The sequence below is a fragment of the Heterodontus francisci genome, chromosome 7 (assembly GCF_036365525.1).
Source record: "Heterodontus francisci isolate sHetFra1 chromosome 7, sHetFra1.hap1, whole genome shotgun sequence".
Taxonomy (NCBI): domain Eukaryota; kingdom Metazoa; phylum Chordata; class Chondrichthyes; order Heterodontiformes; family Heterodontidae; genus Heterodontus; species Heterodontus francisci.
In genome coordinates, this window is record NC_090377.1 from 8,169,804 (window position 1) to 8,194,348 (window position 24,545).

The 24,545-nt window shown below is 54.6% G+C and overlaps 1 protein-coding gene across 2 annotated transcripts in view; it reads right to left on the minus strand.

Moving 5' to 3' along the window:
- The window catches only part of tmbim1a (transmembrane BAX inhibitor motif containing 1a), an 82,293-nt gene that overhangs the window by 5,241 nt on the left and 52,507 nt on the right, over nt 1-24,545 (minus strand). For both annotated transcript variants that reach the window (XM_068034759.1, XM_068034760.1), the window contains 7 exons: nt 24,484-24,537; nt 18,363-18,413; nt 17,917-17,956; nt 16,595-16,632; nt 11,822-11,909; nt 11,583-11,678; nt 9,402-9,455 (listed from right to left, as the gene is read on the minus strand). In XM_068034759.1, the coding sequence (XP_067890860.1) occupies nt 9,402-9,455; nt 11,583-11,678; nt 11,822-11,909; nt 16,595-16,632; nt 17,917-17,956; nt 18,363-18,413; nt 24,484-24,537 (421 nt within the window). The remainder of the gene's footprint in view (nt 1-9,401; nt 9,456-11,582; nt 11,679-11,821; nt 11,910-16,594; nt 16,633-17,916; nt 17,957-18,362; nt 18,414-24,483; nt 24,538-24,545) is intronic.

A 24,545-nucleotide genomic window follows, 5' to 3' on the forward strand; every position in this document is an offset into this window, starting at 1 on the left:
CGAGTCCCGGAATCGCTCGTCCTCCAGCAGCCTGTTGTTAAAGTAAGCGGACCCCGCCCACGTGCGGAGCAAACTCCGCCCACACCAGGTGGTGGTCCGAGCACAGCACCAGCCGCACGGAGGCCGCCGAGACGCACGCCTGTGAAAAGTAGAGGCAGTCAATTCGGGACCCTCCTCCTCCAGACCTCCACGTGAAGGCGCTGGAGTCGGGATGGAGATTCTGCCAGACGTCCACCAAGTTGAGGGAGCTGTTCAGTCCCCTCAACCTCTCCACCGACGCTTGGCCGCGTTGGGGACTGGAGAGATCCCCCACGTTGAGGGTCCAGTTAAAATCCCCGAGGATGATGCATTTGCCGCTTTCGATGGAGCTCCAGAGAGCAGACACTTTTTCAAAGAAGTGCTCCTGCAACGCGCCGGGCCTGGGGGCGTACACGTTCACAAAGTGGAGAGGCACGCTACCCAAGCGAACGGCGAGGTGAAGCAAGTGGCCCGGCACTAGCTCCTTGACCCCCAAGATCTCAGTGTGAGAAGGGAACGGAAGTGCACCTGGCCTTCCACTCCCCCAGCAACCCATTGAGGAACACTTTAAACCAGCGCCTCTCGACCAGTTTCACGCCCGCACCCTTCCCCACTTTCTTGAGGGCGGCACGGACGGACTGGATGATCCACGCCAGATTTGACCAACGGCCGAGGGCCAGCTGAACTTTATTGCGGCAACCCCTGCAAGCCGGGAGGAAATCCCGGAGTTCCGCCGTGGGGATGAGAGGAGACTCGGTGGGAGGCACGAGGGACTCCACCACCTCACAGGCAATGGAATCAAGGTCGTCCTCCGTGCCCCACACCGAATCCCCATCCTCCTCCGGGTCATCACCGCCAGCGGCCGACACATCCACCACACACTGTGGGGCGGACGTCCCAGCCGTGCCAGCTGGTCCTGCCTCCGTCACGATCCCACCCCCAGGATCGATGGCGGAGGAGTCCTCTCTGGGTTCTCCTGTGGAATTGGAGCCTACGGGCGCCAGCGGTTCAGGACCCCCCTCCACCTCCGTCCCCAGGCCAGTGAGCGGTCCAGGGGAGACGGAAGTTCCCGACTCCGGAAATCCAGCTGGAGCCGAGACCGGAGGCGGAGAGAGCAGGCCATCTCCCGCTCCGCCGGCGCCCACAGACCCAGCAGATGGGGCAGCATTTTCAATTATAACCGGGACGGGTGTCTCTTGGTTGGTGGTCGACTCCCTCTGGGAGGGCCGACCCTTTGGGGCCTCGCCCTCCCCTCCACTCAGGGCACCCGACCCAGTGGCAATGGCAGAAAGGGCGGCATCCCCAGGCTCCCCCACAACAAGCAGGGCTCCACTTACTCCTTCAGGAAAAGCCTCATGTGCAGGGGCCTTCCCCCTCCCCTCCATCCTGAGGGGTAGGGAGCTCCTGCCCAGATTTTGCAGCCTTGATGTTGGTGGTGGCAGGGGAAACCTGAGGACCTGAACCAGGAGACAGCTCCCCTCCAACAGATGTTACCTCTGTGGAGGGGTGCCTTCTCCTCTTTTTCCCAGTTGGGCACGGCGGTTCAGAGAACTCCATGCCATCAGAGGCCTCCACCTCTGCACTCTTTTTTAGTCATCCTGGGCCTGAACCCAGCGCTGGGGCAAGTGGGCTCCCTGAGATCGGGCCTTGGGCTGAGCTCAGGCTTGGGTCCTGTCAATGCGTCCAGGGGACGCGCCTCTTGATGTTTATTTTTCCTCCGCACCTTCCTTTCACCCGGATGGGCACTCCCCACCCCACCGGAGGCCGTGAAAATCACAGCTTCCGGAACCGACTGTATGGTGTCTGGTGGAGGTGTAGGGGGGGGTGGGAGGAGGTGCAGCGGCGCCACCCTGGGCTGCTGAGGTGGAATTGGCAGCCGTGAGGTTGGGGCAGTTCTTACGAACATGCCCCACCCCCTTGCAGACATGGCACCGTGCCCCGTCCAAGGTCCAGAAGACGCGGTAGGCGGTCCCCTGGAACTCCACATTGAAATGGCCATCCGTGACCTCCTCCCACGGCAGCTGCATAAATAACTGGCGGTGGAAGGAGTACACATGCCGGAGGCTGTTCTCCCGAAGACAGAGTGGGACTGGGGTGAGCCCTGTCTTTAGCTCCCCCAGATGGTGCAGCTGGGGAAGGAGGAGCTCACCAGGAATGAAGCGTGGGACATTCGATAGAATGACCCATTGTGCAGTGGCCTCCAGGGGGTCCACTGGCAGAAAGGTCCCGCCCACGGTGAGCCCCTTGCTCAGAGCCAGGGACACCGCCCGCTCGGTCTTCAGGAAAAACACTGCCTTCCCATACATTTTTGATGCTGCAGCGATGGCTGAAGAGCCAACAACCTCGGCCATTGCCTTCACGCATGCCTCTATTGACATGTTTGGGTGGACGTAGCTCTTGACCCCATGCTTCGATGTTACCAGCGCAAATGGTGACGGGGCAACAGGTGCAGCTGCGGCAGCCGCAGCAGCATATGTGCGGGAAGGCCCCGCCACCGGCGAAGAGGGGCTTGCCATGGGGTCGAAGTATCTAACCCCGTTTTTTTTTTTTTTTCAACAAGGTGACCTTTATACCCCAGGCCCCTTTTATATTTTTCACATCGAGGGGGCCTTTATCCCTCAGGCCCCCTTTATGTACATATTTACAGTTTTAAAATAACTTTATTAAAACAGATAAATAAACAAAAAACTCAAATTAAAATGCCATTCTCGGCGTCGACGATGCACTCCAGTCCCTGCGGTGCCCACCGGTCGCGGAAGGCCTCAAGCGTACCGGCGGACACCGCATGCTCCTTTTCCAGGGACACCCGGGCGCGAACGTAACCGCGGAAGAGGGGCAGGCAATCGGGGAGGACGGACCCCCCGACGGCCCGCAACCTGGACCTGTGAATTGCCACCTTGGCCAGGCCCAGGAGCAGACCGACGAGGAGATCCTCCTCCCGGCCCGAGCCCCTCCGCACCGGGTGCCCAAAGATCAGGAGCGTGGGACTGAAGTGCAGCCAGAATTTGAGGAGCAGCCCCTTCAGATACTCAAATAGGGGCTGCAACCTCGCACACTCCATATAAATGTGGAACACGGACTCGTCCAGGCCGCAGAAAGTACAGGTGGCCTGGGAGTCCGTGAACCTACTTAAAAGCCTATTGCACGGGACTGCTCTGTGCAGCACCCTCCACCCCAGGTCCCCGATGTAAAGGGGGAAGACTCCCGTGTAGAGAGACCTCCATCGGGGTTTCCCCTCGCCGCCAGATGGCAACGCGGACCGCCAGGGCGTGTCCGGCCGGCTGACGAGGGCGAGGAAGTGGAGAGTGTGCAGGAGCAGCCCGTACAGGAAACCCCTCCGCGCCGATTGGAATGGCACGGAGGGCATTTCCGAGAGGCGGCTCGGGTTGTGCGGGACCGGCTCCCGAGGAGGGTTTCGGGGCCTGGGTCCGATGAGCAGTTCCGGCCGAGCGGGGGTCAGCTCGGCCGGGATCGCTCCGCACTCCCGAGCCCCCTCGCCACCCGCAGTGAGGGGCGTCCCGGGGGTTTCGGCTACTCCTCCGCCCGCCGGACCGTCCCCGGAGTCGGCCGCCCGGACAGCCGAGGCGCTCTCCTCCGCCGGCGGGGGAGCGCCCTGACTGGAGGCGACCATGTTCCAGACTCGGAAAAGATCCCGGTAAAAGACAGGCAACTCCCTCAGAGAGGCGCGGCTAACGGACTCCACCGGGAGCTGCGTGTCGTCTTGAAGGCAGTGACACTGGCGGAAAAAATACGTCGCCAGCGCACACCATCTGGGAGGACGCTCGACGTACAGGTATCTCTGCAGGGTCCGAAGGCGGAGAGTCGCAGCCTGGGTGCGGACGCACACCAGCGACTGACCGCCCTCCTCGATCGGGAGACTCAGGACCGCGGCAGAGACCCAGTGTTTCCTCTTGCCCCAGAAGAAATCGACGAGTTTCTTCTGGATCTTGGTGGCAAATACAGGGGGCGGGGCCAAAGTGACCAACCGGTACCACAACATGGAGGCCACCAGTTGGTTTATGACCAACGCTCGGCCCCTGTAGGAAAGCACTCGGAGCAGTCCTGTCCAGCGCCCCAGCCGAGCGGTGACTTTCGCCTCCAACTCCTGCCAGTTTGCCGGCCAGGCTTCCTCAGCGGGGCTAAGGTGGACTCCCAGATAGAGGAGGTGTGTGGTGCTCCACGCAAAAGGTGTCATCGCCTCCGGCAGGGAGTCCACCCGCCACTGACCAACCAGGAGTCCGGAACATTTCTCCCAATTGATCCTCGCGGAGGACGCGGCAGAAAAGGTCTGCTGGCAGTCGCGCATCCTCCGCAAGTCAACGGGATCTGTGATTGCGAGGAGCACGTCGTCGGCGTAAGCCGAGAGGACGACCCGCATGGCCGGCTCGCGCAGAGCCAATCCCGTCAACCTCCTGCGAAGCAGGCACAGGAATGGCTCCACGCAGATGGTATACAATTGGCCGGACATGGGGCACCCCTGACGCACTCCTCTCCCAAATCGAAGGGGCGCCGTCAAGGACCCGTTAACTTTGACTAGACACTCTGCGGCGGCGTATAAAAGTCGGACCCGGGCCACAAAATGCGGCCCGAGTCCGAAAGCGCGCAGAGTCCCGAAAAGGTAATCGTGATCCACCCTGTCGAACGCCTTCTCCTGATCGAGGGAGAGAAAGGCGACCGACTGACCAGTCCTCTGGGAAAGATGGATCAGGTCCCGGACCAGGTGGATGTTGTCCTGGATGGACCGGCCCGGGACCGTGTAGGACTGGTCGGGGTGGATCATGTGGGCCAGCACGGAGCCCAGGCGGGTAGACATAGCCCGGGCAAAGATCTTATAATCCGTGCTGAGGAGGGAGACCGGACGCCAGTTTTTAAGCAGGCGGAGATCGCCCCTCTTCGGCAGCAGGACGATGACCGCCCTGCGCCACGAGAGGGGCATCTCCCCGGTCGCCAGGCTTTCCCCCAGGACCCGCGCGTAATCGTCCCCCAGGACGTCCCAGAACGCCCTGAGGAACTCCACGGTCAACCCATCCAGCCCTGGGGATTTGCCCCTCGAGAGCTGGTGGAGGGCGCCAGTCAGCTCCGCCAACGTGAGCGGAGCCTCCAATCCTTCGGCGCCCTCCGGGCTGACCTGCGGCAGGTCCTCCCACAAAACTCTGCGCGCATCCTCGCTGGACGGATCCGGAGAGAACAACGCACTGTAATACGTCCGGACCAGGAGGCCCATTCCCTCCGGATCCGTGATGGAGGATCCGTCGTCGGCCAGCAGCTCGACGAGCTGCTTACGGACCCCCCGCCATTTTTCCAGCGAGTAGAAGAAGGGTGAGGCGCGGTCCAAATCTTCCAGGATCTGGATCCGCGACCTCACGTACGCGCCTCGGGACCCTATGAGCTGCAGGTTCCTCAGCGCGCCCTTCTTCTCTTTGTACGCCTGCCACAGGGCCGGGTCCGCGACGGCATGACTGAGGCGGGATTCCAAGTCGAGCACCTCCCTCTCAAGGCGCCCGATCTCGGCTTCCCGCCTCTTGGTCGACCCCTTCGCGTACTCCTGACAGAAGACGCGGATGTGAGTCTTGCCCACATCCCACCATAGCCTCAAGGAGGGGAAGCCCCCCTGCTTCCTTCTCCAGTCGGCCCAGAATCGACAGAACGAGTCCCGAAATCGCACGTCCTCCAGCAGCCGGTTGTTAAAGTGCCAGTACGCGGACCCCGCCCGCGTGCGGAGCGGAGTGAACTCCGCCCACACCAGGCGGTGGTCCGAGCACGGCACCAGCCGCATGGAGGCCGCCGAAACGCGGGAGACGTACGCCTGCGAAATGTAGAGGCGGTCGATTCGCGACCCCCCTCCTCCAGACCTCCACGTGAAGGCGCTGGAGTCGGGATGGAGATTCCGCCAGACGTCCACCAAGTTAAGGGAGCTGATCAGTCCCCTCAACTTCTCCACCGACGCTTGGCCGCGCTGGGGACCGGAGCGATCCCCCACCTCGAGGGTGCAGTTAAAATCCCCCCCGAGGATGATGCACTCGCCGCTATCGATGGAGCTCAAGAGAGCGGACACTTCTTCAAAGAAGCGCGCTTGCAACGCGCCGGGCCTGGGCGCGTACACGTTCACAAAGTGGAGCGGCACGCTACCCAGGCGAACGGCGAGGTGGAGCAAGCGGCCCGGCACTAGCTCCTTGACCCCCAAGATCTCCGGCTGAAAAGTCGGGGCCAACAAGATAGCCACCCCACTAGAAATAGGGGTGAGGTGACTCATGTAGACCCCACCCTGCCACTCCAGGAGCCAGGTGGCTTCGTCTCCCGGAACGGTGTGGGTTTCCTGCAGAAAGCTCACCGCGTATCTCCCTTCCCTAAGGACTGAGAGATTGTGAAATCTGCGGTGAGCCCCTCTGCTGCCGTTGATGTTGAGGCTGGCTATGGTTATCTTCATGTCAAAGTTACTTAAAACCCGTCACCAACACCTCACTGTGAGGAAGGAGTGGAAGTGCACCTGGCCCTCCACTCCCCCAGCAACCCATTGAGGAACACATTAAAACGGCGCCTCTCAACCAGTTTCACGTCCGCGCGCTTGCCCGCTATCTTAAGGGCGGCATGGACAGACTGGATGATCAGCGCCAGATTCGACCAACGGTCGAGGGCCAGCTGAACTTTATTGCGGCAACCCCTGCAAGCCGCGAGGAAATCCCGGAGTTCCGCCGTGGGGATGAGAGGAGATTCGGTGGGAGGCACGAGGGACTCCACCACCTCACTGGCGATGGAATCAAGATCATCCTCCGTGCCCCGCACCGAATCCCCATCCTCCTCCGGGTCGTCACCGCCAGCGGCCGACACATCCACCACACACTGTGGGGCGGACGTCCCGGCCGCGCCAGCTGGTCCCGCCTCCGTCACGATCCCACCCCCAGGATCGATGGCGGAGGAGTCCTCTTTGGGTTCTATTGTGAAACTGGAGCCTGTCGGCACCAGCGGTTCAGGACCCCCCTCCACCTCCATCCCCAGGCCAATGAGTGGTCCAGGGGAGACAGGAGTTCCGGACTCCGGGAAACCAGCCGGAGCCGAGACTGGAGGTGGAGAGAGGAAGCCATCTCCCGCTCCGCCAGCACCCACAGGCCCAGCAGATGGGGCAGCATTCTCAGTTATAACTGGGTCGGGTGTCTCCTGGTTGGTGGTGGACTCCGGCTGGGAGGCCCGACCCTCTGGGGCCTCGCCCTCCCCTTCATTCAGGGCACCCGACCCAGTAGCAGTGGCGGAATGGACGGTTTCCCCAGGCTCCCCCACCACAAGCAGGGCCCCACTTACTCCTTCAGGAGGGGCCTCACGTACCGGGGCCATCCCCTCCCCTCCATCCTGAGGAATCGGGAGCACCTGCCCGGACTTTGCAGCCTTGGTGGTGGCGGTAGGGGGCACCTGAGGACCAGAAACAGGAGGCAGCTCCCCTCCAACAGATGGGCCCTGCACCTCAGGGCCCTGTGTTATTTCTGTGGAGGGGTGCCTTCTCCTCTTTTTCGCACTTGGGCGCGGAGACTCAGAGACCTCCATGTCATCAGAGGCCTCCGCCTCCGCACCCTTTTTTCCTTTTTTAGTCACCCTGGGCCTGAGCCCAGCCCTGGGACAGGTGGATTCCATGGGAATGGGCTTTGGGCTGAGCTCAGGCTCGGGTTGAGTCAAAGTGTCCAGGGGACGCGCCTCACGATGTTTCTTTTTTCCCCGCGTCTTCCTTCCCCGCCAGAGGCTGTGAAAACCACAGCCTCCGGAACCGACTGAGCGGTGTCTGTTGGATGTGCGGGGGGAGTGGGAGGAGGTGCTGTGGAACCACACTGGGCCGCCGAGGTGGAGCTGGCGGCCGGGAGGTTGGGGCAGTTCTTCCGAACATGCCCCACCCCCTTGCAGACGTGGCACCGCGCCCCGTCCGAGGTCCAAAAGACGCGGTAGGCCGTCCCCTGGAACTCCACATTAAATTGGCCCTCCGTGTCCTCCTCCCGCGCCAGCTGCATAAATAACTGGCGGCGGAAGGAGTAGACATGTTGGAGGCTGTGCTCCCGAAGACCAAGCCGGACTGGGGTGATCCCCGACCTCACCTCCCCCAGATGGTGCAGGTGGGGGAGGAGGAGCTCACTGGGAATGAAGGGTGGGACGTTGGACAACATTATCCGATGCGCAGTGGCCCCCAGAGGGTCCACTGGCAGGAAGGTCCCCCCCACAGTGAGCCCTTTACTCAGGGCCAGGGACACCGCCCGCTCGGTCTTCAAAAAGAACACAGCCTTCCCATACATCTTTGAGGCCGCAACAATGGCCGAGGGGCCGACAACCACGGCCATTGCCTTAACGCAGGCCTCAATAGACATGTTGGAGTGGGGATAGCTCTTCACCCCATGGCTGCATGTCAATAATTTAAAGGGTGACAGGGCCACGTGGGCAGCCACAGAAGCTGCAGCTGCGTAGGTAGTAGAGGGCCCCGCCACCGGTGATGAAGGGCTTGCCATGGGTCCAAGAGCTAAACCCACCCCAAATTGTGGACTTGCACACTAAATAACAGATTCACAGAAAAATTTGAAAAGACAAACAAACAAACAACAGGTTAGTGGAGAGGCTGAGGTAAGAGAGGAGAGGCAAAGGCAGGCTGGAAGGGATGACTTGCTTTCTGGAGGTGGTGCTCACAGTACACTTAAAACAAACAGTCTTTGAAGTTGGTCTTCCGGTCTTCTGGTTGGGGGAGTCGTCTTCACCTGGGTCAGCTGAAGCTGCCCAGGCACTATCTATCCCCTTCCGTCTGTTTAGCTGGGCAGCTTCAGCTGACCCAGGCTTGGCAATTGGGGTGGGGAGGGAGCTTCCCTGTGTGCTTTTGCAGCAGCACAGACTCCTGTTGAATTGGCAGCCCCACCCCTTGTTGTTCCAGCCACTTGTTCCTCCCCCAACAGTCCAAAGTAAATTACTGGTGTTCAGCACCCACCTCCAGACAAAGCCTTGTTTCCACAAAATGTCCCTTTCTTCTCTTTAATGGAGACTGTTGTTGGAGTTTTCCTCTGCTTGTTGGTAGCTGCTCTCCCTTGCTCAGTGCAGCTCCTCTCTCCACCTCTGCAACCTCCAAATGCCACCAGCACAGTCAGCTGCACCTCGTTGAGGCTCTCAACACTCAGGCTCCCAAATCAGAGAGCAGCCAATCCCAGTGCTCTACCTGTCTTGGGAGTGTTTGATGGGGACAGTGTAGAGGGAGCTTTACTCTATATCTAACCCTGTGCTGTACCTGTCCTGGGAGTGTTTGATGGGGACAGTGTAGAGGGAGCTTTACTGTATCACGGGGAGCTCAGAGATATAGATCACAGTCTTGACAAACAGCCCGTGAAAGGTCAAGGCAGAACTCGCTGACAATAGGAAGCATCACTCACCAGAGTAAAAACAATGGCTGCAATCGCAGAATACAACATGTGAAGCCATGGAATCTGCCGGAACACAAAGGCATTGGATTATTCACAGTGTCTATAATTTTCTTAGACAGCACCTTCCAAACCCGCAACCTCTACCACCTAGAAGGACAAGGGCAGCAGATGCACGGGAACATCACCACCTGCAAGTTCCCCTCCAAGTCACACACCATCCTGACTTGGAACTATATCGCCGTTCCTTCACTGTCGCTGGGTCAAAATCCTGGAACTCCCTTCCTAACAGCACTGTGGGTGTATCTACCTCACATAGACTGCAGCGGTTCAAGAAGGCAGCTCACCATCACCTTCTCAAGGGAAAAGCTTGGAAGTATTGTGAAAAGTGAGAAGTGTAGTGTAGAACTTCAAAAGGACATTTATTTATTTAGAGATACAGCACTGAAACAGGCCCTTCGGCCCACCGAGTCTGTGCCGACCATCAACCACCCATTTATATTAATCCTACACTAATCCCATATTCCTATCACATCCCCACCTGTCCCTATATTCTCCTACCACCTACCTATACTAGGGGCAATTTATAATGGCCAATTTACCTATCAACCTGCAAGTCTTTTGGTGGTGGGAGGAAACCGGAGCACCCGGCGAAAACCCACGCAGACACAAGGAGAACTTGCAAACTCCACACAGGCAGTACCCAGAACTGAACCCGGGTCGCTGGAGCTGTGAGGCTGTGGTGCTAACCACTGTGCCGCCCGCACAGTGACAGGCTGGTGGGATGGGCAGTCAAGTGGCAGGTGAGATTTAAGGCAGAGAAGTGTGAAGTAATACGTTTTAATCGGAATAATGAGGAGAGGCAATATGAAATAAACGGTACAATTCTGAAGGGAGTGCAGGAGCAGAGGGATCCGTGTGTAAATGGGCACAAATTACTGAAGGTGGCAAGGCAGGTTGAGAAAGTGGTTCATAAGGCATAAGGATCCTGGGCTTTATAAATGGAGTCCGAGAGCACAAAAGCAAGGAAATGATGAAGAACCTTTATTAAACACTGGTTCAGCCTCACCTGGAGTATTGTGTCCAATTCTAAGCAATGCACTTTTGGAAGAATGTGAGAGCATTAGAAAGGATACAGAAAAGGTTTACAAGAATGGTTCCAGGGATGAGGAACTTCAGTTACGTGGATAGATTGGAGAAGCTGGGGCTGTTCTCCTTAGAAAATTGAGAGGAGATTTGATCAAGATGTTCAGAATCATGAGGGATCTGGACAGAGCAGATAGAAACTGTTCCCATTGCGGAAGGGTCAAGAACCAGACATCACTGAATTAAGGTGATTGGCGAAAGAACCAAAGGCGACATGAGGAAAAATATATTTACGCAGCGAGCGGTTAGGATCTGGAATGTTCTGCCTGAGTGTGGTGGAGGCAAATTCAATCGTGGCTTTCAAAAGAGAATTGGATAATTATCTGAAGAGGAAAAATTTCCAGGGCTAAGAGGAGAAGGCAGGGAGTGGGATGAGGTGAGTTGCTCTTGCAGAGAGCTAGCACAGACAGAGGCCGAATGGCCTCCTTCTGTGCTGTAATCATTCTATGAATTAAGGATGGGCAACAAATACTGGCCTTGCCAGCGATGGCCACATCCTGAAAATAAATTAAAAATACATTCAGAAGGTTGTGGATTCAAATTCCCAAAGGGTTTAAGAATAGTTACATCAGCAAGTCTTGTTTAAAGGAAGTCGCTTTGGAGTAAACGATAACTGTTTACATGTCTTCAAAGGATTTGGGCGTAGATACATTAGTGGTTTTATCTGTGACCTGTCGGTGAACTCTGCTGTATAAAGGAACCCAATTTTCACCAGTGATTCTTGAGGAATTGACAGACGGAGCTCAAAACCAAAAGCCATTCTCTCTCATCTGAGCATTCAAACCAGCCATGAATACAACCTGTTCCATATCCACTACAGAGCATTTTGTACTTGGATTGTGACCTGTGGAAGGAAGGAGGTTGACACTAACACTCCCTCCATGTCTCTCCCTCCCTCTTTCCCTTGCTCACCTCTTTCTCCTTCTGCTCCCTTGCTCCACCTCTCTTTCCCCTCTCTCCCTCCCCTCCCTCACCCATGTCCCTGTCCCACCCTCTCCCTCAGATTTCGGTTTACACTCTGTTGATGAGAGTGTTTGCCTTACTTACAAATTTGATGGAGAGAACAATCGTGACGACAATCCCCGAGACAAAGAGTCCAATCCCCAGTGCGCAGAACAGACCCCCGCATGACGTGAAATCCACCTGGAGTGGAAATAGATGCTGTTAGTCTCTGTACATCCCAACACGGTGTCCCACGTAACCCCGCACAGAGCTGTGCCCCCCTCACTCACACCCCCCGACCCACCACTGGTTCCCCACACTGCCTCACCCCTGGGTCCTCTTACCTTAGTCTGGAAGCAGAAGATGGTGACACAGAGACATACCAGGGCGGTGATCCCGAGGCAGAGGAACACAGACTTGGTTTCGTAGTAACTGAGGAGAGAAAAACAGAAGATTATCCACTCACAGTCGCAGACCCCTAACACAGAGGCCGAGGCCAGCTCCAGGCACCTGACATTAACCACACAGCCTGTGCCAACTCTTTGAAACAAGTATCGAATTAGACCCCTCGAACCCCTCCCCACCCGAACCCCTCCCCACCCGAACCCAGACCCCTGCAATTTTCTCCCCTTCAACTATTTTGAAAGTTACTATTGAATCTGCTTCCACCGCAGTTCCCTGAGCTTCTGATATCCCACCCCCAGTGCCTGTATTCCCTGGATTCTGATACCCCACCCCCAGTGCCTGTATTCCCTGGATTCTGATACCCCACCCCCAGTGCCTGTATTCCCTGGATTCTGATATCCCACCCCCAGTGCCTGTATTCCCTGGATTCTGATACCCCACCCCCAGTGCCTGTATTCCCTGAATTCTGATACCCCACCCCCAGTGCCTGTATTCCCTGGATTCTGATACCCCACCCCCAGTGCCTGTATTCCCTGGATTCTGATACCCCACCCCACCCCCCAGTGATGTATTCCCTGGATTCTGATATCCCACCCCCAGTGCCTGTATTCCCTGGATTCTGATATCCCACCCCCAGTGCCTGTATTCCCTGGATTCTGATATCCCACCCCCAGTGCCTGTATTCCCTGGATTCCGATACCCCACCCCACCCCACCCCCCAGTGATGTATTCCCTGGATTCTGATACCCAACCCCCAGTGATGTATTCCCTGGATTCTGATATCCCACCCCCAGTGCCTGTATTCCCTGGATTCCGATACCCCACCCCACCCCACCCCCCAGTGATGTATTCCCTGGATTCTGATACCCAACCCCCAGTGATGTATTCCCTGGATTCTGATATCCCACCCCCAGTGCCTGTATTCCCTGGATTCTGATACCCCACCCCAACCCCCAGTGATGTATTCCCTGGATTCTGATATCCCACCCCCAGTGCCTGTATTCCCTGGATTCCGATACCCCACCCCACCCCACCCCCCAGTGATGTATTCCCTGGATTCTGATACCCAACCCCCAGTGATGTATTCCCTGGATTCTGATATCCCACCCCCAGTGCCTGTATTCCCTGGATTCTGATACCCCACCCCGAGTGCCTGTATTCCCTGGATTCTGATACCCCACCCCGAGTGCCTGTATTCCCTGGATTCTGATACCCTACCCCACCCCGAGTGCCTGTATTCCCTGGATTCTGATACCCCACCCCACCCCCCAGTGATGTATTCCCTGGATTCTGATATCCCACCCCCAGTGCCTGTATTCCCTGGATTCTGATATCCCACCCCCAGTGCCTGTATTCCCTGGATTCCGATACCCCACCCCACCCCACCCCCCAGTGATGTATTCCCTGGATTCTGATACCCCACCCCCAGTGCCAGTATTCCCTGGATTCTGATACCCCACCCTCCCCCAGTGATGTATTCCCTGGATTCTGATAACCCACCCCCAGTGCCAATATTCCCTGGATTCTGATACCCCACCCCACCCCCCAGTGATGTATTCCCTGGATTCTGATACCCCCACCCCCAGTGCCTGTATTCCCTGGATTCTGATACCCCACCCCACCCCCCAGTGATGTATTCCCTGGATTCTGATACCCCACCCCCAGTGCCTGTATTCCCTGGATTCTGATACCCCACCCCCAGTGCCTGTATTCCCTGGATTCTGATACCCCACCCCCCAGTGATGTATTCCCTGGATTCTGATACCCCACCCCCCAGTGATGTATTCCCTGGATTCTGATACCCCACCCTCCCCCAGTGATGTATTCCCTGGATTCTGATACCCACCCCCCAGTGCCAGTATTCCCTGGATTCTGATACCCCACCCTCCCCCAGTGATGTATTCCCTGAATTCTGATAACCCACCCCCAGTGCCAATATTCCCTGGATTCTGATACCCCACCCCACCCCCCAGTGATGTATTCCCTGGATTCTGATACCCCACCCCCAGTGCCTGTATTCCCTGGATTCTGATACCCCACCCCCAGTGCCTGTATTCCCTGGATTCTGATATCCCTCCCCCAGTGATGTATTCCCTGAATTCTGATACCCCCACCCCCAGTGCCTGTATTCCCTGGATTCTGATACCCCACCCCACCCCCCAGTGATGTATTCCCTGGATTCTGATACCCCACCCCCAGTGCCAGTATTTCCTGGATTCTGATACCCCACCCTCCCCCAGTGATGTATTCCCTGGATTCTGATAACCCACCCCCAGTGCCAATATTCCCTGGATTCTGATACCCCACCCCACCCCCCCCCAGTGATGTATTCCCTGGATTCTGATACCCCCACTCCCAGTGCCTGTATTCCCTGGATTCTGATACCCCACCCCCCAGTGATGTATTCCCTGGATTCTGATACCCACCCCCCAGTGATGTATTCCCTGGATTCTGATACCCAACCCCCAGTGCCAGTATTCCCTGGATTCTGATACCCCACCCCCAGTGCCAGTATTCCCTGGATTCTGATACCCCACCCCCCAGTGATGTATTCCCTGGATTCTGATACCCCACCCCACAGTGATGTACTCCCTGGATTCTGATACCCCACCCCCAGTGCCAGTATTCCCTGGATTCAGATACCCCAACCCCAGTGCCAGTATTCCCTGGATTCAGATACCCCAACCCCAGTGCCAGTATTCCCTGGATTCTGATACCCCACCCCCAGTGATGTCGTCCCTGGATTCTGATACCTCACCCCCAATGCCTGTATTCCCTGGATTCTGATACCCCACCCCCCAGTGATGTATTCCCTGGATTCTGATACCCACCCCCCAGTGATGTATTCCCTGGATTCTGATACCCCACCCCCCAGTGATGTATTCCCTGGATTCTGATACCCCACCCCCCAGTGATGTATTCCCTGGATTCTGATACCCCACCCCCCAGTGATGTATTCCCTGGATTCTGATACCCCACCCCCCAGTGATGTATTCCCTGGATTCTGATACCCCACCCCCAGTGCCAATATTCCCTGGATTCTGATACCCCACCCCCCAGTGATGTATTCCCTGGATTCTGATACCCCACCCCCCAGTGATGTATTCCCTGGATTCTGATATCTCACCCCCAGTGCCAGTATTCCCTGGATTCTGATACCCCACCCCCCAGTGATGTATTCCCTGGATTCTGATACCCCACCCCCAGTGCCAATATTCCCTGGATTCTGATATCCCACCCCCAGTGCCTGTATTCCCTGGATTCTGATACCCCAGCCCCAGTGCCAGTATTCCCTGGATTCTGATACCCCACCACCAGTGATGTATTCCCTGGATTCTGATACCACCCCCCCACCCACCCCAGTGATGTATTCCCTGGATTCTGATATCCCACCCCCAGTGCCAATATTCCCTGGATTCTGATACCCCACCCCCTCCCAGTGATGTATTCCCTGGATTCTGATACCCCACCCCCAGTGCCAGTATTCCCTGGATTCTGATACCCCACCCCCTCCCAGTGATGTATTCCCTGGATTCTGATACCCCACCCCACAGTGATGTACTCCCTGGATTCTGATACCCCACCCCCAGTGCCAGTATTCCCTGGATTCAGATACCCCAACCCCAGTGCCAGTATTCCCTGGATTCAGATACCCCAACCCCAGTGCCAGTATTCCCTGGATTCTGATACCCCACCCCCAGTGATGTCGTCCCTGGATTCTGATACCTCACCCCCAATGCCTGTATTCCCTGGATTCTGATACCCCACCCCCCAGTGATGTATTCCCTGGATTCTGATACCCACCCCCCAGTGATGTATTCCCTGGATTCTGATACCCCACCCCCCAGTGATGTATTCCCTGGATTCTGATACCCCACCCCCCAGTGATGTATTCCCTGGATTCTGATACCCCACCCCCCAGTGATGTATTCCCTGGATTCTGATACCCCACCCCCCAGTGATGTATTCCCTGGATTCTGATACCCCACCCCCAGTGCCAATATTCCCTGGATTCTGATACCCCACCCCCCAGTGATGTATTCCCTGGATTCTGATACCCCACCCCCCAGTGATGTATTCCCTGGATTCTGATATCTCACCCCCAGTGCCAGTATTCCCTGGATTCTGATACCCCACCCCCCAGTGATGTATTCCCTGGATTCTGATACCCCACCCCCAGTGCCAATATTCCCTGGATTCTGATATCCCACCCCCAGTGCCTGTATTCCCTGGATTCTGATACCCCAGCCCCAGTGCCAGTATTCCCTGGATTCTGATACCCCACCACCAGTGATGTATTCCCTGGATTCTGATACCACCCCCCCACCCACCCCAGTGATGTATTCCCTGGATTCTGATATCCCACCCCCAGTGCCAATATTCCCTGGATTCTGATACCCCACCCCCTCCCAGTGATGTATTCCCTGGATTCTGATACCCCACCCCCAGTGCCAGTATTCCCTGGATTCTGATACCCCACCCCCTCCCAGTGATGTATTTCCTGGATTCTGATACCCCACCCCCCCAGTGCCTGTATTCCCTGGGGTCGGGAGGTGAGCCGGGGTCCTGGGCTTTGATGGCATCAGCCTCCTGCTCCCCAACAGTCTGCACTGTTGCACTCACACAAGGGGGATCCATACAAACATAACATTCAACTGTGGAAGGCGTCGCACAAACACTCAACCACTCACACTCACTATAGCTGTACGTACCTTGCAATCGTTCCAGTCAGATATGACATGGCCAACGTCTGCACAAAAAAAAAAAACAAGGAAATAAGGTGTAAAGTTTGGATCACAGATGTCAGTACTGGGAAGGGGATGTTGGTGCAGTGATTATGTCACTGGACTCATAGTCCAGAGAACACGAGTTCAAGACCCACCATGAGAGTTTCAGAATTTGAATTCAGTTGAAGAACTATGGAAATAAAAAGCTGGGATCAGTAAAAGTGACCATGAAACGATTGGATTGTTGTAAATCCCAAATGGGTCACAATGTTCTTTACAGGATGGAATCCAGGACTCACTCAGTCCTGCACCAGGAGTGGCCGCTCTGATTTCACATTGAGGTCTGTGGAGTGGGGCTTGAACCCGCAAACGTCTGACTCAGAGACAGTGAGCCACACTGGGCCACACTGATACATGCAGGGCCTTTAATAAATCATCACAACACTCATGACAGGAGCAAGTTCAAACAAAAATCTGACACTGAGCCAAAGGTGGAGATAACAAGACAGGTGACTAAAAGCTTGGTTAAAGAAGTAGGTTCTAAGGAGAGAGAGAGATAGAGGGTGGAGAGGTGAAAGGGAGAGAGAGGTTTATGGAGTGAACTCCAGAATTTAGGGCCCAGGCAGCAGAAAGCACAGCCACCAATGGTGGAGTGAGGGGAATCAGGGACGCTCAAGAGGCCGGAATTAGAGGAGTGCAGAGATCTCGGAGGGTTGTGGGCTGGAGCAGATTACAGAGAAAGGGAGGTGGAAGACCATGGAGGGAATCGAACACAGGATGAGAATTTTAAAATCGAGGCGTTGCTAGACCGGGAGCCAGTGTAGGTCAGTGAGCACAGTGGGTGATGGGTGAACAGGACTTGGTGCAAGTTAGGACCTGGGCAGCAGAGTTTTGGATGAACTCACGTTTATGGAGGTAGAATGTGGGAGACCAGCCAGGAGTGCACTGGAATAGTCAAGTCTAGAAGAAACAAAGGCATGGATGAGGGTTCCAGCAGCAGATGAGCTGGGACAAGAGCAAATCAGGAGATGTTACAGAGGTGGAAATAGGGTGGTTATCACAAAGGGATCTTCTGGAGCTGGCTAAACCATGTAACATAATAGTCAAACCCTGCAGCAACAGGAGACAGGCTCAGGGTTATGAAGGAGAAGGTGAGAGACAAATGTCTCGACACAGAGCTCGATGACAGCTGTAAGGATTTGTCAGGATGGGATCAGGACACTTGGGATTATTTCAGTATGAGCAGGATGCTGGAATGGGGGAGGCTGATTTCAAAATAAACATGAAGGCATTTTAAAAATACTTACAAAAATAGCCAAGAGAATCACATTCCAAGGAAATTTCCTCCTGCAAAAATACAGATATGGGATTTAAAAAATTAATGACTTTTCAAAGAGCCAGCACAAGCAAGATGGGCCGAATGGCCTTCTTCTGTGCTGCGTCATTCTGTCCTCAATAATGATCTTCTAAAAGCCAGCCCGTGTGTCCTCCTCTTCTGAGAGGTGCAGCAGGGGCAGTGAGGATGAAGAGCCACAGTTCCACAGGCACTGACAGGACAGAACTGAGCTCTCACAATGGAACCCCCTGGTTGAATAGTCCTTGCACGAAGAACAAATGACACTCAATGTATCCCAGTGCAAGTTGGCACCTTGAGGGAAATCCTGAGGGGAATGGTGGAGGGAGGGCAACAACTTAACATGGAACAAGACCCTCTCTGTTGAGGAACAGGCCGACATTAACATTGGGAACTCACCTGGGTCCTTCACAGCAGATCAGAACAAAATAGATCACGACGAATACACCACTGTGAAAAGAAATGGGAAACCAGTCAGTGTCAGACAGCCTAGTAACGCCCGAGATTCCACTCAATGGCAAACCCCTGTCTCCCCACCCCAAGTTCCCGATTCACCAGCAGTACACCAACCTCGGATTACATCTGTTCTTGGGAAGCCAATAGCTTTCTTATTTTGTGTCAATATCAATCAACAACAACTCATATCTTTATTGGTGCCTTAACATAGTGAAACATCCCAGGCTGCTTCACAGGAGCGATGCTCAGCAAATTCAGACACTGAAACACGAGGGACAGGTGACCAAAAGCTCAGTCAAACAGGTAGATTTTAAGGGAGAGCGCGGGGAGGGAATTCCGGAGAGTATCGGGGTTACGGAGCAAAGATGGAAAATGGAAGTGAGGTACACAGTGAACTGAATTGTGGAGCAGGTGGGAAGAGCAGCACTCCTTCAGGGAAGGGAACTCGCCGTCCTGACCCAGTCTGGGCTGTATGTGACTCCATCCCACTCCAACACGGCTGACTCCTCACTGCCCTGTGAAATGGCCAATCAGTGGTGTCAAACCCTTCCAATATCACAGACACTGCAGCAGTTCAAGATCGAGGCCCGTCAGCACACGCCCAGGGGCAACCAGGGATGGGCAGCAAACAGCAGCCATGCCAATGACGCCCACAATCCAAGCATGAATTTTAAAAAAAGGTAAACTTTTGACCAGTCTATCTCAGGCAGCTTAAAGTAAAAGGCTTACAACTGGGGCTCTTCACTTAGGCTGGGCACGTTCCGGCGAATTTCCTCACATAGAAACATAGAAACTAGGAGCAGGAGTAGGCCATTCAGCCCTTCGAGCCTGCTCCGCCATTCATTATGATCATGGCTGATCATCCAACTCACTAACCTGTTCTCGCTTTCGCCCCATATCCTTTGATCCCTTTAGACCCAAGAGCTCTATCTAACTCCTTCTTGAAAACATACAATGTTTTGGCCTCAACTGCTTTCTGTGTAGTGAATTCCACAGGCTCACCACTCTCTGGCTGAAGAAATTTCTCCTCATCTCAGTCCTGAAAGGTTTACCCCGTATCCTTAGACTATGACCACTGGTTCTGGACTCCCCCACCATCGGGAACATCCTTCCTGCATCTACCCTGTCAAGTCCTGTTAGAATTTTATAGGTTTCTATGAGATCCCCCCTCACTCTTCTGAACTCCAGTGAATATAATCCTAACCAACTCAATCTCTCCTCATATGTCAGACCCGCCATCCCAAGAATCAGTCTGGTAAACCTTCGCTGCACTCCCTCTATAGCAAGAACATCCTTCCTCAGATAAGGAGACCAAAACTGAACACAATATTCCAGGTGTGGCCTCACCAAAGCCCTGTATAATTGCAGCAAGACATCCCTGCTCCTGTACTCGAATCCTCTCGCTATGAAGGCCAACATACCATTTGCCTTTTTTACCGCCTGTTGCACCTGCATGCTTACCTTCAGCGACTGGTGTACGAGAACACCCAGGTCTCGTTGCATATTCCTCTCTCTCAGTTTATAGCCGTTCAGATAATAATCTGCCTTCCTGTTTTTGCTACCAAAGTGGATAACCTCACATTTATCCACATTATACTGCATCTGCATGCATTAGCCCACTCACTCAACTTGTCCCAATCACCCTGAAGCCTCTCTGCATCCTCCTCATAAACTCACCCTCCCACCCAGTTTTGTGTCATCTGCAAGTTTGGAGATATTACATGACCTGTCGCAGTTGGTAGGGACGAGAGAAAATCGTCATGGGAACCGACGGAGTGAGGACATGGTCTGAACAGAGAGTGGGGCAGTGGGATTAGTTTGGGGATTGATACAGGGCTATAGGGAGAGAGTGTGGCAGTGGGATTAGTTTGGGGATTGATACAGGGCTATAGGGAGAGAGTGGGGCAGTGGGATTAGTTTGGGGATTGATACAGGGCTATGGGGAGAGAGTGTGGCAGTGGGATTAGTTTGGGGATTGATACAGGGCTATGGGGAGAGAGTGGGGCAGTGGGATTAGTTTGGGGATTGATACAGGGCTATAGGGAGAGAGTGTGGCAGTGGGATTAGTTTGGATTGATCCAGGGCTATGGGGAGAGAGCAGGGCAGTGGGATTAGTTTGGGATTGATACAGGGCTATGGGGAGAGAGCGGGGCAGTGGGATTAGTTTGGGGATTGATACAGGGCTATGGGGAGAGAGTGGGGCAGTGGGATTAGTTTGGGGATTGATACAGGGCTATAGGGAGAGAGTGTGGCAGTGGGGTTAGTTTGAGATTGATACAGGATTATGGGGAGAGAGCAGGGCAGTGGGATTAGTTTGGGGATTGATACAGGGCTATGGGGGAAGAGAGTGGGGCAGTGGGATTAGTTTGGGATTGATACAGGACGATGTGGAGAAGAGTGTGGGGCAGTGGGATTAGTTTGGGATTGATACAGGGCTATGTGGGGAAGAGAGTGGGGCAGTGGGATTAGTTTGGGATTCATACAGGGCTATGGGGAGAGAGTGTGGCAGTGGGATTAGTTTGGGGATTGATCCAGGGCTATGGGGAGAGAGTGGGGCAGTGGGATTAGTTTGGGATTGATCCAGGGCTATGGGGAGAGAGTGGGGCAGTGGATTAGTTTGGGGATTGATCTAGGGCTATAGGGAGAGATTGGGGCAGTGGGATTAGTTTGGGGATTGATCCAGGGCTATGTGGGGAAGAGAGTGGGGCAGTGGGATTAGTTTGGGGATTGATCCAGGGCTATGGGGAGAGAGTGGGGCAGTGGGATTAGTTTGGGGATTGATCCAGGGCTATGGGGAGAGAGTGGGGCTGTGGGATTAGTTTGGGGATTGATCCAGGGCTATGTGGGGAAGAGAGTGGGGCAGTGGGATTAGTTTGGGGATTGATCCAGGGCTGTGGGATTAGTTTGGGGATTGATCCAGGGCTATGTGGGGAAGAGAGTGGGGCAGTGGGATTAGTTTGGGGATTGATCCAGGGCTATGGGGAGAGAGCAGGGCAGTGGGATTAGTTTGGGGATTGATACAGGGCTATGGGGAGAGAGCGGGGCAGTGGGATTAGTTTGGGGATTGATCCAGGGCTATGGGGAGAGAGTGGGGCAGTGGGATTAGTTTGGGGATTGATCCAGGGCTATAGGGAGAGATTGGGGCAGTGGGATTAGTTTGGGGATTGATCCAGGGCTATGGGGAGAGAGTGGGGCAGTGGGATTAGTTTGGGGATTGATCCAGGGCTATGGGGAGAGAGTGGGGCTGTGGTATTAGTTTGGGGATTGATCCAGGGCTATGGGGAGAGAGTGGGGCAGTGGGATTAGTTTGGGGATTGATCCAGGGCTATAGGGAGAGATTGGGGCAGTGGGATTAGTTTGGGGATTGATCCAGGGCTATGTGGGGAAGAGAGTGGGGCAGTGGGATTAGTTTGGGGATTGATCCAGGGCTATGTGGGGAAGAGAGTGGGGCAGTGGGATTAGTTTGGGGATTGATCCAGGGCTATGGGGAGAGAGTGGGGCAGTGGGATTAGTTTGGGGATTGATCCAGGGTTTTGTGGGGAAGAGAGTGGGGCAGTGGATTAGTTTGGGGATTGATCCAGGGCTATGGGGAGAGAGTGTGGCAGTGGGATTAGTTTGGGATTGATACAGGACTATGTGGGGCAGTGGGATTAGTTTGGGGATTGATCCAGGGCTATGTGGGGAAGAGAGTGGGGCAGTGGGATTAGTTTGGGGATTGATCCAGGACTTTGTGGGGAAGAGAGTGGGGCAGTGGGATTAGTTTGGGGATTGATCCAGGGCTATGGGGAGAGAGTGTGGCAGTGGGATTAGTTTGGGATTGATACAGGACTATGTGGGGCAGTGGGATTAGTTTGGGGATTGATCCAGGGCTATGTGGGGAAGAGAGTGGGGCAGTGGGATTAGTTTGGGGATTGATCCAGGGCTATGGGGAGAGAGTGTGGCAGTGGGATTAGTTTGGGATTGATACAGGACTATGGGGAGAGAGTGTGGCAGTGGGATTAGTTTGGGATTGATACAGGACTATGGGGAGAGAGTGTGGCAGTGGGATTAGTTTGGGATTGATACAGGACTATGGGGAGAGAGTGTGGCAGTGGGATTAGTTTGGGATTGATACAGGACTATGGGGAGAGAGTGTGGCAGTGGGATTAGTTTGGGATTGATCCAGGGCTATGGGGAGAGAGTGGGGCTGTGGGATTAGTTTGGGGATTGATCCAGGGCTATGGGGAGAGAGTGGGGCTGTGGGATTAGTTTGGGGATTGATCCAGGGCTATAGGGAGAGATTGGGGCAGTGGGATTAGTTTGGGATTGATACAGGACTATGGGGAGAGAGTGTGGCAGTGGGATTAGTTTGGGATTCATACAGGGCTATGGGGAGAGAGCAGGGCAGTGGGATTAGTTTGGGGATTGATCCAGGGCGTTGGGGAGAGAGCAGGGCAGTGGGGTTAGTTTGGGGATTGATACAGGGCTATGGGAGAGAGCAGGGCACTGGGATTAGTTTGGGGATTGATATAGGGCTATGGGGGAAGAGAGTGGGGCAGTGGGGTTAGTTTGGGGATTGATACAGGGCTATGGGGAGGGAGTGGGGCAGTGGGATTAGTTTGGGGATTGATCCAGGGCTATGGGGGAAGAGAGTGGGGCAGTGGGGTTAGTTTGGGATTGATACAGGGCTATGGGGGGAGAGAGCAGGGCAGTGGGATTAGTTTGGGGATTGATATAGGGCTATGGGGGAAGAGAGCGGGGCAGCGGGGTTAGTTTGGGCATTGATACAGGGCTATGGGGAGAGAGCAGGGCAGTGGGATTAGTTTGCGCTCGATACAAATGCGGTATATTTGGATTTTCAACAGGCCTTTGAGAAACTCCTGCACAGTATATTCATGACAATGACATTAATGATTTGGACTCGGGAATCGAAAGTACAGTTTCAAAATTTGCTGACAAACCCAATTTGGCAGGCGGAGGCTGTCGGGAGGGTGTAGTTAAGCCGAGGATTTTGACTAAATGCAGAAAGACATAATAACCTTGCTGAATGGGTGAGTAATTGGCAAATGAACGTCAAGATAAATACGTGGGTGGGTGATGCATTTTTGGTCGGAAGATTCAATAGGCCACACACTGCTTGAGAAATAAGTGTGTAAATGGGGTGGAGGAGCAGAGAGGGCTGCAGTACAGATACACAGATCACTACACGGGGAGACAGTGACGTGGTGATAGAGACCCAGGCTAATGCCCTGGGAACACGGGTACAAATTCCACCATTCAAACTCAATTAATTCATAACAATTTGGAACTGAAAGCTAATCTCAGTAATGGTGCTATGAAGTTGTTGTAAAAACCCATCTGGTTCATTAATGTCCTTTAGGGAAGGAAATCTGCTATCCTTACCTGGTCTGGCCTACATGTGACTCCAGACCCACAGCAATGTGGTTGACTCTTACGTGCCCTCTGAAATGGCCGAGCAAGACACTCAGTTGTCAAGGGAAATTAAGGATGGGCAACAAATGCTGGCCTTGCCAGCAAATCCCACATCCCATGAAATTTTTTTTTTTAATGTGGCAGGTTAATAAGGCCATACAAAAGTGCAAACCAGGCTCTGGGGTTGATTTGCAGAGAGGTAGAATAGAAATACAAAGACATTATGTTAAACTTCTATAGAACCTTGGTTGGGCCACAGCTGGAGTGACTGTGAACAGTTCTATTATAAAGTGAGGCACTGGATAAGGTGCAAGAAAGATTTACTGGAATGACAGCAAAACTGAGAGGTTGTAACTATCAGGATTGATCGAACAGGCTGGAAAAGGGAAGACCGATGGGTGGAACACGCTACCACAGGGAGTGGTTGAGGTGAATAGTATCGATACACTGCAGGGGAAGCTGGATAAACACACGAGGGAGAAAGGAATAGAAGGATATGCGGATAGGGTGAGATGGAGAGGGGGTGGGAGGAGGCTCGTGTGGATCCAACACCAGCACAGAGCAGTTGGCGCAAGTGATTTCTTTCCGTGCAGTAAATACTACGTGCCTCTGTGTAAGCTGCTGTTTGAGAGTTTGTTGATTTGCTACTTACTAGGCAGCCCAGTACACAGCTGAGTTTTTTTGTACGAACTCCTGGACTGGAGCACTGTGACA